At 39.0% G+C, this 13,809-nt stretch overlaps 1 protein-coding gene across 8 annotated transcripts in view; it reads left to right on the top strand.

Moving 5' to 3' along the window:
* Window positions 1–13,809, top strand: part of COL19A1 (collagen type XIX alpha 1 chain) — a 192,300-nt gene extending 178,491 nt beyond the window's left edge. For 7 of the 8 annotated variants that reach the window (XM_065056225.1, XM_065056229.1, XM_065056230.1 and 4 more), the window contains 5 exons: window positions 2,981–3,151; window positions 4,041–4,107; window positions 5,963–6,118; window positions 12,960–13,037; window positions 13,275–13,809. In XM_065056225.1, the coding sequence (XP_064912297.1) occupies window positions 2,981–3,151; window positions 4,041–4,107; window positions 5,963–6,118; window positions 12,960–13,037; window positions 13,275–13,411 (609 nt within the window). In that variant the 3' untranslated portion in view covers window positions 13,412–13,809. Of the gene's footprint in view, window positions 1–2,980; window positions 3,152–4,040; window positions 4,108–5,962; window positions 6,119–6,952; window positions 8,941–12,959; window positions 13,038–13,274 lie in introns of those variants that run through there. The other variant, XM_065056231.1, reaches the window with a different exon arrangement.

A 13,809-nucleotide genomic window follows, 5' to 3' on the forward strand; every position in this document is an offset into this window, starting at 1 on the left:
CTCCTGTACAGCATATTCCTTTGCTTTGAGACCAGCTGTTGCAATTATAGAAAAGAGAAGCACCAGAATTGGAAGGACAAAACAAAACAAAATGAGGTTTTCATATCTAATAAGTATATCCCTCTAGAGTCTGTTTTAAGAAGGAAGAAGTCACCTGGCCTGAAATAATCTTATACATCCTGTGAGTGACTAAACGCTCCTGTTATTACTACTTTATAAACTGAATGACAAACCAGTTGAAAACAATCAAAAATATGCCTTTCAAGTCATTTCAACAACAGATTAAAGTGCTGGTGGCTGGCTTATTTATTGCTATTGCCTGTGTAGCTCAACACGGACCAGGATCCCGCTGAATTAGGACATGTAGAAACTCAGGCAAAACAATAGCTGCTCCTGCACGGAATTTAGTACAAGATTAAATGTAAGAGACTGTAGAACACTAGGAAGAAAGAGGACTTAATAAATCAGCAGACTAGCCGCAGATCGCAAAATGCAAATGTCCTGCCCTAGTTTTTGTACAATTAATAGCAAAGGAGAGTTTGAAGAGGGATGTGGGGGAAGAGATGAGATATTCTTATTAATTTTTACGAGGCTTTTTTTTCCAAACACAAAGAAAACAGTGGAGACAGTTAAAAATGCTTGTTTGAAAACTGGCTGTAGTATTGCCCATTGGCAGCCTGTAAAATTAGAATTATTTAGAGGAAAAACAATTCCATGGTCAGCTTCACACTGCCTTAGCACCATGGTCTGAGAGAAACCTGTGTTTTTCTTTATTTCTAGTAGAATAGCTTTCCATACCTACTCTGAAGCGTTATAAACCTGAGAAATTATATATGCATATTTGTGCCTTGAATGCATTTTTAATTAAGGCTACTTGTAAGTATAGTCATCTTCAGACATCTTTTTTTTAATACTTATGGGTGTATGCATGTGTGGTAGCACTTCCAGGCAAAATGGTGTGTTCAGTGGCTCCCTATTCTGAACTTCAATCTAAAAAAAAAAGTGAACCAAAAATTATATTAAAGACTATACTTCTTTCAAGTTTTGCAATAATGTGGTTGAGTAGGAGTTGTTTTTCAATTTATATAATGTTTCAGGTTGCTATGAGTGAAGTAGGAGGAGAAGGTTGGATGCAAAAACTTCATTAAGGCCAGGAAAGAGCCTCTTCCCTGCAGACTACAAAAGTTCTGCTTCTCAGTCAGAGTCTTTCCTCTGCCCTGAATTTCTCGGGGTGCTTCAATACACATACTGAGACAATAGCTGTATGCAGGACAGAACATTTTTTCCTATAAATCTTAAAGTTTGTAGAAACCTGAAAAGGTAAGCTTCTTCCATTGGAACATTACTCTGCCTGCAATGTGCATACGCTCCCTTTCCTGCTCCCATCAACTCCTGAGAGAGTCTTTTGAGAAGGGTGACAGGTGGCTTTTGGGTATCACATCATGTCTTCTGTTTTTTCTACTAAATAGCTAAATTAGCTGTGTATTTTTGGAAGTCATTCATATGCTGCATATTTCGAGTTTTGCCCAAATTATCAATTAAATTAATTAAATTAATCTTCCCCAAGTCAAGTCTGTTTTCCCCTGATGGTTGTTAGTAAGAGGTGTTCCTGTCCTTATGTGGACTCAGAAGCTTTCCATCTCATTTTCTTCCCGTACTGTTGAGGAGGGGGAGTGAGAGAGCGGTTGGGTGGGTACGTGGCAGCCAGCCAAAGTCAACCCTCAACGAAGGTTAAAATTAAAGGCATGGGATCATGAAGTTTCAGATTTTGACACTTTTTCCCACCCCCCACCCCATGGTAGACTTTCCAGAGTTCAGAACTTCTGCACTCTTACTAAGGGTAATTAAAACTTAAATTGAGAATGCATCATGATTTCAGTTAATGCAATAAAACATCACAAGTCACAGTGGTATTTGTAGTGAAGTTTAGTTATAATAAGGTCTGACTCACTGGAAATCATACAGATTGGAGGGTAGATAGGTAATAAAAATATTGGACAACCTCCTACTTGTATCCTTTCTTTTTTCTTTTTCAGCCTTTCGAGGCATGTAAATATGACTTAAGAATATAAATATACTTTTTCTTGTTTATCAGTTAATGGCACTTCAGATCTGAATATTCACCAGCACTTGCTGTAGATTAAGAATGCAATTAACTATATTTATTTACGCCTCATAAATGTAGATTCTGAATTTATCTGTTAATGATATGATCAATTCTTGGTGCTGTTTATTCCTTACAGTGGAGCTCAACATTAGCTTAAGTGACACAGCAAGGGTGATCAGTGACCCTTAGGAACTTCCAGATGTTCAGAAGCAACCTGAATGTGTGACTTGCAGCACTCTGCTCCACAGCTGTAGTTTGGTGAACTGGTAGCTGATACATTAAGTTACTCTAAAAGATTTAATTATTCACAAATGAAACAAATTTAAATGCCATCTCAGCCATGATCAAAGCTGTTCCTGGCCAGAACATTGACCTTTCATTTATTTTGTTTGCAAGGAATTCACTTGTTATAAACGGAATTGTGTATCAGTTGTTTTTTTGATTAACTGAGATTTTTTGTACATGCAAAAGTAAAATATTAGGCTTCTAAGCAAAGTTATGGAAAAAAGCCAGATGCCCTGTGCCTGGGGAATTTGAGCATCTGAATTCTACCTATGCTGTACTTGAAATTTCTAGGTCCTTGTATAAGGGCTTATAAACTTTCTGCACCCAATTTCTGTCCTTGAAAAGTGGGTTAGAGTCAATCCATTTCTTTTTTTGTCATTGACTTCAACATTAAAAGTGTAAGAAGACAAAATGTCACATGCTGTATTTTCAAGAGAGACGGATTAGCCTGTAACATCAGCTTCCCTGCATGACTCATGTAATCTATTTCTGAACAGGGAAGAATTTTCTCGTTAGCATTCTTGGGTGACTTTTACTAGTTTGTTTCCCTGTGTGCAATGGTTTTCTTTCTGCTTTTATTTTACACAGGGTGACCAGGGTATTCCAGGGGACAAAGGTCCACAAGGCGAACGAGGGAAACCTGGCCCGTCAGGCGAAAAGGGGGACGTGGGTCCTATTGGGCCACCAGGAGACAGAGGTTATCCAGGATCGCCAGGTCATCAAGGTCCCCCAGGTTCACCAGGACCCCCAGGGTTTCCGGTAAAATAAACATGTGTTTCTTGGGTGTTTGTGAGTTCAGACAACATGAAAGCAGCATGTGCTGGGCAGTGGAAATTCAACTGAGCAATACCCTATCAGAAAATGTAAGATATCTCTGAGATCATTTCAGTGTTCAGTTAACAGACGCGGAAAAGATATACCCACATGATCAAGCATGTTGGTTGGTTGGTTCGTTGGTTGGTTTTTTAGTCCTGACAAATCAGTACGGCTTCTCAATACAGATAATTTTTAAGTTTTTCATATTCTTAAGAACTAAAGTGTACATCTTTGCAAACAAAAATGATTCTAAATAAAAGGCAAGTCAGCATTTAAAAAGATAATGAAATGTTACCTGCCAGTTGTAGATATCTTGGTTTGTCTCCATGTGCGCACAGACACACATCCGTGTTGTGGATTCTTTTTACCTTCAGTCAGGTAGAGTAACGCTCTAAAAATCTTTTCCAATGAAGTTATTGGTCCTGTGATGCTGTTTTAGTTAGTGGGCTGTGCATCAAAGCAGGTGGTCACTAGAGGGGCTGAGAAGTTGGCAAATGCTATGCAAGAGGCAAATAAAGCAAAGCAGTGTCACTGGACTTCCTTAGCATTTTATAGAAATTAGTTTCAAAACATATAATATGCTGATCATCCTGATGCTTGAGAGCACCTCTTCCACTTCATGGTAGTAGTGGTCTTTGTAATAACATGATGTATGTACAATGAAGTGGCCTTTGCAGTTAAGTCAATAACATGAATATATTAAAATATTAAATTTTTGGTGAACACTATACACACTTAATGCTAATTTCAGCATATTTTTTATTTTGTAGCATGATAAAGTACCCTCTATATGTTTCCTCTGATACATATAATCTTTTTGTTTCCTCATCAGGCTGATTCGGTTTCACTTGAAGAAATAAAAAGATATATCAAACAGGAGGTTCTTAAGGTTTTTGAAGGTAAGATGAAGTATTATACAACTAAATGTAAATGTTAAATTCTGTTCTAGATGTTTTACATCCGTATAGTTTTCATATACATTTCTTTATGTTATATAACTTACATTGGACTTGGCAGCTGTCTTGTTGCTGTAGCTATGCTTACTGTTGTTTAAGTCTACTTAATATAATTGTGTTCAAACAATTACAAATTATAGTATCTGTTAACCAGAGTGCTTCTTTATGTAATCTTTTAATTAACATTCAAAGGTAGTTTGCTGCAAATCGTAATAGCAAACATATGTATTTCTTAATGTAGACACATAGATGTATCATGTATAATTGCAGATACATACATATCTACAATGTACTATTAAGACACTGAAGATTTACTAAAGTGGAGACAATAGAAGTATCTAATTATTCTGGCCCCTTGGTGGCTGACTATCTAAATGAGAGAAAGGTTCGACAGCTTCCAGTTGTGCAGGTGTGAACTGCTGTGCATTTTCTGCAAACACCCCCAGGGAGCTCCAAAGCTCCCTGGCAGACACCGACTCCTGGCACAGTTGCCGGCAGGTACCAGATTCTTCCAAGGCCTTTGCACTGTGAAAGCTTGCTTAGGTATGTCTTTGCTCTGAAAAGGAAATGTTTTTCTTCCCCAGCATTTTCTTATGAGCCGTGATTCAGGTAGGTGTCTGAAACAAGCCTCAACTAGAACACCTCTTAACAGTAGCTCTTCTTATGTCTGCAATGTGTTTAGCTATTTTGTTGTTAATATTTGTAGATACAAAACCTTTTAACTCTTGTGGATAAAGGAAACCATATAAAGTTTGAAACTTTAAACTCTTCAGGCAATTTTTCACTTTATAACAAGGCCATCGCTCTGTGTATTTTTACCCTTCTCCAGACTGCTTCCACTTAGGGCTCCAACCTATTTTGTATTTCAAGAGCATTTTGTTGCCTGAAGTTACCTCCTTCTCCCATTCAAATGGAATGGTAACAAGGTTTAGGCTATTCATAAAAAGAAAGTATTAAAATGTGTCCTACTTACAGAGAATATTGGTTGTGGCCTTTATAGCTATTCCATTTTCTACACCTCACTAGTGTTCCCACAGATCTTCTATTTTTGGCCTTGTTTCACGCTGGCTATTTTCTATCACTTTGCTTGCTTTTTGTTTGATGCCCACTCTTCTCTTTGTTCTATATTTTTTCCTAAATCTTAAAACTCCACCAGAGTAAATACCAGCTAAATTATAGAATGCTTTGTTAAGTTTTTTAGTCCAGTATAAATGAGACAGATTCAAGGTTAGTGCCTATTGTGTCTACCTCTAAAGAACACCGAAATGTACACAAAGTGCACTTTACCAGCATGAACAATTCATGCCAAAATCTCTGCAGTTAATAATGTTTGCTGAGCACTTACAAGTTTTTTACAACAGTTTTTAGGATGTCAGCACATTGCAAGAACTGTTCACAGTATTTAAGTTTCACTTCACAATTTAATATGAGTTATAAACATATAAGGTAGCCCTTTGTAGGGATGCTAAGTACTAATTATTGTGTGATTGTGTATTTCAAGTACTCCATGAACAGGAGTCAGAAATCATTTGAAATGTTGTAATACGTTAGTAAAAGAGAGTAGTAATAGAAACTTTAATCATTTGGATTATTTCAGAGAGTAAGGACTCAGACATGAAGTCAGTTGGAACTAAACACCCCGGTACTTAGAGGAGCATTTAATATCTGGACATTTAGGAGGATTGAACACCTTACTTCCAGAAACTTACTTTAGCTGGGGCTTTGGGATTTATCTATTTTCCCACATTTTGCTGGCAGATTTCTTACCCACTTTTTCTTGTGTCCTCTGTTAATGAAGAAAGGATGGCTCAGTTTGTATCCCAGCTGAAGCTGCCTGCTGCAATGCTTGCCTCCCAGGCTCATGGAAAACCAGGTCCCCCAGGAAAAGATGGGTTACCAGGGCCACCAGGAAATGATGGTTTGCCAGGACCACCAGGAGAACGTGGAATTCAAGGTAGGAATTCAAAAAAATGTTCCCATTAATTTTATCTTGAAATCTTTATACACTTGCTAATGATTATTAAATAAACCAGGATTACCTATCTAGCTTCCTAATGATTAACTTTTAAAACTGTGCTTATGTTTTTCCAGACTAGATCTAAACATTAACCTGTAGTAAATGTGTGAATTTTACTGATTATAACTCCTAATCAGTGCATTTTACTCTAATAAGTGATAAAGATAATTACTGACAGATATCTAAAGCTGACAGATCTGTAGACTACTGCAGCAGTTATTTTTTCGCCAAAATACTTTTACAAGGAAGAAAAACTATGCCAGCACTCTAATGTAACTATTCTGATCCTGCTTCATACTGAGAGACCATCTTACTTAAGAAACAAAATTTGATCTCAGAGTCCAAGTGCTCTCAGCTCTGATTCTGAGACAACACAGAGAAGGAAAAACTGAAGCAAATATTCTTTGAGAATCAGTGAAAACTGAAGTATTACCACATGAATTCTTCTTACATTGAAAAATCTGATTTCCCAAATCAGTTTCAGAGTAATCAGCTTTTCACTATACCCCAAACAGTAATTTGTATGTTGCAGTGCATTTGGACAGGGTAGGATTCTCATGTCACTGAACTGTCTTTCACTGCAAAATTGGCTTTGAGGGATCCAGGCTCCTGGTAGTTGTGCTCTACTGTAGGGTCAGCCTCTCAGAGATTAAACGGAAGAGGAGAATAGAATAAAAGGAAAAAATGATTTATCGATGAATAATATTTTGTGGGTGGGTAATATGTAATTTGCAGTTTATCTGTAGGTAGTTCTTTATTATCTTTTGTTAGTTTGGTCTGCTCTGGAGTCAGAGCAAGTCAGACTGGAATGAAGAACATGACAGCAAGGCTGAAGATGTGTGGATCCTAAAGCTATGAGAAGAATAAAGACTTACTAACACTGATAAGCGCAAAGCCCTGACAGAAGCTTGAAAAATGTGATGAGCTCAGAATGAGAAGAACAAGAATAAAGGATCAAGGAAAACAATAAAAGGCTTAGAATCTTACAACACTGACTTCATCATTACCTAAATATTCAGATCACTGTAAAAAGTCAACTTCAATGTCAGTGCCAGGTTGTTCAATGATGATGTATGTGGTGGACAGTCTCAGATGCTTCTGGGAAGTGCAATGTTACACTAGGCTTCATTTCCAGTTAGTGAGCATCAAGAGTAAAGATGATAGCTATGCTTGAAAAAAAATAAAGCTGCTTTTTCATGCCTTATGCTTAAGTAAAAGTAGTGCCCCATGTACGCAGGCTTTCCCTTTATTTTACTGATATGCTCAATACTCCTTTTTGGTTAGAAAAAGTAAGCTAAGTGAGAAGCATTTACTTCTCTGCTACAGCAAAAGATACATTAAATTACACTGCCAAGGAAAGAAAACAAAAAAAATTGTCTTGCCTCCTTTTCACACTCTGAGTAAGAGATAGTACCATGAGAGAAGCACACTTACAAATACCTTCATGCCTTCCCCAGTTATGCCTGTGCATGTTATTGTTTTGTGATAAGAGCAAAAAGAAATTTGAATCTCTGAGCAGATTGAAAAATATCTTTCCATATTCCAGCTTATTTTCAGACATAAAAGACACAGCAGACAAGATTTCTTGCAGAAGCATGTTACATGCATGTGTGGCTGAGACCATCAAGGTGGCACGCTGTGTGCACATAAGCCTAAGTCATAATATGCATTGATTTTGACTGACAGATGTTCCTTATTGTATTTCTCTCTTGGATGTAGCCCACATTGCCAGCTCCAGAGTTTTGCTGTGTGCAGTGATACACATCTGGGCTGGCAGAGTGAATCACTTGTCCCATACAGGCAGTGACAGGAATCATGGAATAGTTTGGGTTGGAAGGGACCTTTAAAGGTCATCTAGTCCAACCCCCCTGCAATGAGCAGGGACACCTTCAACCAGATCAGGTTGCTCAGAGCCCTGTCCAGCCTGACCTTGGATGTTTCCAGGGATGGGGCATCTGCCACCTCTTTGGGCAACCTGTTCAGTGTTTCACCAACCTCACTGTAAAAAAGTCTTCCTCGTGTCTAGTCTGAACCTCCCCTCTTTTAGTTTAAAATCATTACCCCTTGTCCTGTTACGACAGGCCCTGCTAAAAAATCTGTCCCCATCTTTCTTATCAGCCCCTTTTAAGTACTGAAAGGCTGCAGTAAAGTCTCCCCGGAGCCTTCTCTTCTCCAGGCTGAACAACCCCAACTCTCTCAGCCTGTCCTCACAGGAGAAATAAGTAGATGATTTTGGAGAGCAATTAACAAGACCTCAACGAACACCTCCAGAGGCTGTTTGTGATGCTGCCCGCTGAGCAGGGAGCCCACTGGAGCCAGCCAGCGGGAAGGGCAGGAGTTGCTCTGTGTCCCAGGAGGTGCTTCACAAAACTGGCAGCTTTGCAGGGGTCCCTCTGTGCACCTTGAGTGTGGCACCAGTTCCCCTGGGACCTGGTCTGGTGTGACCTGCCCAGATTCCACCAGAGCCTCCTTCTGCTCAGCAAACCAATAGGTAGGGGTTAGTCCCAGAAGCAAAAAAACATAGATATTAACTTTTGGAAGCGTAGGCATGGTCTTCAAAAGGTGTATTTAAGGAATGTGTAGACCCTTGTGCATAGAATCATTCATCTCTAATTAAGTTAAGAATTGTTACCTGCTGGCCTTCAGCAAGGTCGTTCATAGTGTACCTTAGGTACTTCCCAGTGGTTCAGGTACAAATAATTTTGATTTTATAGGACAGTCTCAATAAAGATACATCATGCAAATAAAAAGAAAACAAATAATTACAACTTAAATTATGAGACATGCAATTGGTCTTTAAACAGACTCTATGTAATAGTGATTGGAAGATTTCTTTATATATATTTCTTCACTTAAAAAATAATGTACGACATATGCATCAGCAAGCTGATACTGTGAGGCAGTCTTACAGTGAACTGTGCAGCATCTGCTTGAGGGGGAGCAGAGGATCTTGTTTATCCTGTGTGTGTTTTAGAGGATGCGAAGGTCTCATAGACAAACAGGGAGTTTATTTCAAGACTTCATAGGTAAGCTAGAGCAATGCCATCCATTTGCAAACAGTCAGCTTGTCATATGTTAGACAGATGATCTAGATCAGTTAACTCTGACTTAATTGGATTTTTGAAACTATAGTAATAAGTGAGTTTTGGTCTGTTAGACTGAGTGCATTTTGGGATAGATTTGCAGTCCAGAGATCCTTTGTGTTAATATGGCTATTGTTTTTTTTCTCAATAGTCAAAAGAATATTTCATCTTAGTTAAACTTCACTGTTTCTAACAAATTAAAGAAACAAGAGGGGTTTTTTAATAGGTACTCATTACTCATACCTCGAGGAATCAAACATCAGAGCTCAGGAAAGAAAAATACCATGTGATGAATAGTGAAAGTTCCTTACCTTTACTGCTAATCTCTGTTGTGAAACGTGTGTTTCTTATTCTAATTATTAATTCGCATGGTGGGAGAATTGTAGAAGAAACCTTGGCTGACATCAGGAAGCCAGTGTGGTGGATGTTGTCCAGACACAGTCACTCCTCTGAAATAGCTGCACTGATTACAAGCATTACCTTCTCTAACCTGTTCTTTGCTGTGGAGGATGAAGTTACCCTGTTTTACTTTGGTTTGAAGCTCAGTTACTGCCTCTCAGCTGAGAGGGCCATAACACAGAGGAGGAATTCAGAATATGTACTGGAGGCTGGATGAGAGGGCTTGCCCTTAGCACCCTTCCTCTTGCTTTGCAGTTGTTTGTTTTTAAGAATGCAGAGTATTTGCACAGTAAAACATAGTGGATACCTCAGTCCGATTGCTTCCTGTTGTGGTAATGTGTTTGCCTCACAGATGTATTAAAGAACCTCAGACTTCTTTAGATATTGGCATGTCATAAGTGAAGTACCTTATGGAGCTGTTTGAATGAGAGAACTTTTAACCTCCAGATTCACAGACGTGAACTTGTGTCATTTCCAAGCAGAGCTGAGGGTGTTCTGGTAGCGATGCTTCTGATCGTGGTGCTTGTGGAGGGCAACAAACCAAAACCTGAATTTTAGTGATCACCACCCATCTGTTAGCAGAACACTTACCCGTTTGAACACATACTTGTGACATACTGCTACCACATGTTTACCATACTGCCTATGTTGCGTACATATTTACATACCACAACTTCTGGGTTGCAGAAATCAGAACAAAACTTCTGGAACCCAAATGAAAGGCTTGGCTAAAGCAGCTGCCTTTTGAATTAAGCTGGTACCTCTTACTGGAATTGTAATTCTACCAGTAAAAACAGACAGCATCTTACATGTGCCTTTATATTAAAAACAATAATTCAAAAATCTGATATAAGTGTATAGTAACATTTGCCTTTGACTATGTATGAGTTTGTCACTTTAAGCTCAGAGAGAAGGTGATATTATCCTGTAGAAGTGTAATCATTGCCCTACTTCTGTGCAAAATATACCTCATTAAAAATCAAACATTTTCCTGCCAGAATTATACATTACATTGTTCAGATTGTTTACATATAGGCCTGTTTACTGACATGCTCATGCCCTGCTACATAAAGTATTATATTTAGTAAAGATACCTGGGAATTTTTGTATTAAACTTCAGTGTTAACAGAACTTACCTGTCACTGTGTACAAAATACACCCTTGTGTGTACATTCAGATGCAGCCAATAGTGGTTTGCACTACCCTGGGTCATATACTTGCAATGACAGGCTGCTCTTTCTGCTCTTGTGGGTCTTTTCTTTGCTGTCTTGAATTCCGGTAATGTTTACAGAATCTTGCAGTCCATCTCAATTGCTTTTCTACTGTGATGTCTCAGATACCTACAGTAGCGGTTATCATGGAGCTTGTAAATGTGATATACCATAAATGTGATTTCTCTCTTTTCTTTAAACTTAAAGAAATTATTAGTGGCAGCACTACTTTGTAAAATTACCATTAGCTGGGTTTGTAGTGAGAAATGTACTGTAACTGTCTATTGTAAATTAAGAAACGTAGAGAGATATATAATAAATAGGAAATGTAGCAGACCCTGTGGTTGTATGATTGAGCTTCTCAACCAGTAGCAGCTATTATGCATTACACAAGATCTCCAGAACAAACCAACTTGATATAAATACTACTGTGGTCATTAAAGTGCAAAATCAAGATTCATAACTGAATACAAACACCTGCATCCTCCCTTTTCTGAGTCTTTATAGCTTGTGTGCATACATGCCTTGTACAGTTCTGCTTAACACAGCTGAGTGACCAGAATGCATGATTAATATTAAGTTTGGTTCTCTGTGAGCTTTTAAACAGTTGATTTCCTTTTGTTATGCACGTCACTCTGCATGCAATTTCTGATGTTTTTGCCTCACTGTAATTTCCTTGTTGGGGTGCTGAGAGAAGATAATTGATGCTCTGTTTTGAAACCTAGAATGATTGCAACAGATAATAGACTTTCAACCAACGCGTATAATGAGCTGGTGTTTAACAGAAAGCTTGAATACTCTGTGTAGCTCTCCTGCTGCACTGTGTCTGGTGTAACAACCCTGTATTGGTACCCACAGGACTCACAGTTGTACTGTGAAGTACCAGTGTTGCCATAGATCACAGCGCACTGACAAGACAACCTTTGCCATCCCTCTCCCAGTGCCCATGAGACATCAGGTGGATTGACTCCCCTGTGCTGACTGGTCAGCCGTGACTCTCCTCTTTCAATTCAAATAAAGTTACAGCTCTTCCCAAGAGGAAGTTTATTGTATGGCATACGTGACACCAGAAATATACTGGTCCCTGAAGCTGAACAAATTTAATTCCAAACATGATTGGAAGTTGACAAATTAGTCTTCAACATATGCCACCTTACATGTCAAAGTCTGAGGCACAGGGGAGGGAAGATACTTTCAGCCACTCTCCTACATAAATTACATGGTTTAAACAGAAAAGCTATATTTTTAGATGCATTTTTTTAACTCAAAATATTAGGCAAATCATTACACTGATACCCATGAGTCCTGTAAAACAGCCAGAGTGTTTCCAACTAATAGTATTTTTTTTTTTTTACAAAGAGTTTAATGAAAAAGAAACAGGTTAAGCATGAGTGGAAACTATTTAGATAAATAGAAAGCTATGGCCTGTGAAGAAAATGGACACAAATATTCAGAGTATAACTAGTAATCACGCTTTGTTAGCAACATGCAGGCATTTGAGTCAAAGCAGGCTTTGCATGCCAGAAGCAGTAATCTGCATCAAGCTCTAAAGATGCCTCATTCCACGTAGTGCTGCGGGTTGGTGTAACAACCTCTTATGTCTGGCATAATGCTTGAGCATACAACCTCCACTTTACAGTCTGAAAACATGCAGACATAAAGATTTATGTCAAGCGGAGAGAGTGAAGTGTCGCCCGGTTTGGGATCTGTCAGAGAAGGGCTGGTCAGGCTCCAGCTGGTCTTTGGTTTGGTGCTTTACGTCACTTCATCGAACGGGTAACACTGGAGTGCAGTATGAATTTGGTTCTTTATTAGAGGAACTTCAGGAAGGTAAAACTTAAAATCCCAGGGAAAGGTCCAGCTAGTGAACGTAGCGAGAGTCCTCTGGGAGAGGGTGCAATGGTTCCAGGAGGAACATGTAGACGTCAGAGCCGTCTCAGAAAAAAATACAAGTCTCAGAAAAAGAAGTGAACACGTGTTTTCCCAGTTACATTGGTCTCAATAGTCTCCTGTCAACACAATACAGAGAAGATTGCTGTTTATAATAAGAGGATACTCTTATTTTCATATCTTTATTCTGTGTAGGTTACAGAGGACAGAAAGGAGAAAGAGGTGAGCCTGGAATTGGACTGCCTGGTGACCCCGGACCACCCGGCCCTTCAGGTACACATGTCCAAATTTATTTCTGCTATTGGTATTTACGAACTAACAGGCTTTTCTCCTGCTTCTCATGCCAGTTTGATGCTGGTGCCTTTCTTCCTGCATTTGGTCATAACATGAGGCCAGGCTCACCTGCCTTCTTGCAGATGAGCTGGTGTGCAGCTGAGGGTCACTGATGAAATGTGGGGCACTGCACATGCTCTGGGGCAGACTTAACTAATTCTGCCTCTGTTTTACCAGCTCCTGGCCTGCCAGGCCCACCGGGAACGCCAGGCTCACCCGGACCCCAGGGGCCACCGGGGCCCGACGGAAGATGCAATCCGGCAGATTGCTATTACCACATATCGCAGACTCGGTCACGCACCAGTGGGAAATAAAATCCCTCTCCCATAGACACGGGTTCACAGTCGCTTTTCACTCCTCTCGATAAGTTAATTTAATATTTTAAATACTTGGTGCATTTTTTTTTTTCCCCTTGACACTGCGTGGTATCTGGATAATTTATAAGGCACAGAATTGAGCCTTTTTCTATGTTATTTGCAGTGTCATAATTATGAAATGATGACATATTTTCTAGAGTGCATTCCACGTGTTATGTTTCTTGTATTTATTTTGCTTAGAGGAGAAAATAATAGGCCCAAATAGTTTTCATAAGCTTCTTTCTTCAAACAAATCATATTTTATTATAACTTGAGATAGTATATATGCCTCAGTATGTAAGCTGGCTTTAATTTTCTTGCTGGTGGTGAATTTTAAGTGAGAAAATACAGTTCTG

This window comes from Columba livia, chromosome 3 (assembly GCF_036013475.1).
Source record: "Columba livia isolate bColLiv1 breed racing homer chromosome 3, bColLiv1.pat.W.v2, whole genome shotgun sequence".
Lineage (NCBI taxonomy): Eukaryota > Metazoa > Chordata > Aves > Columbiformes > Columbidae > Columba > Columba livia.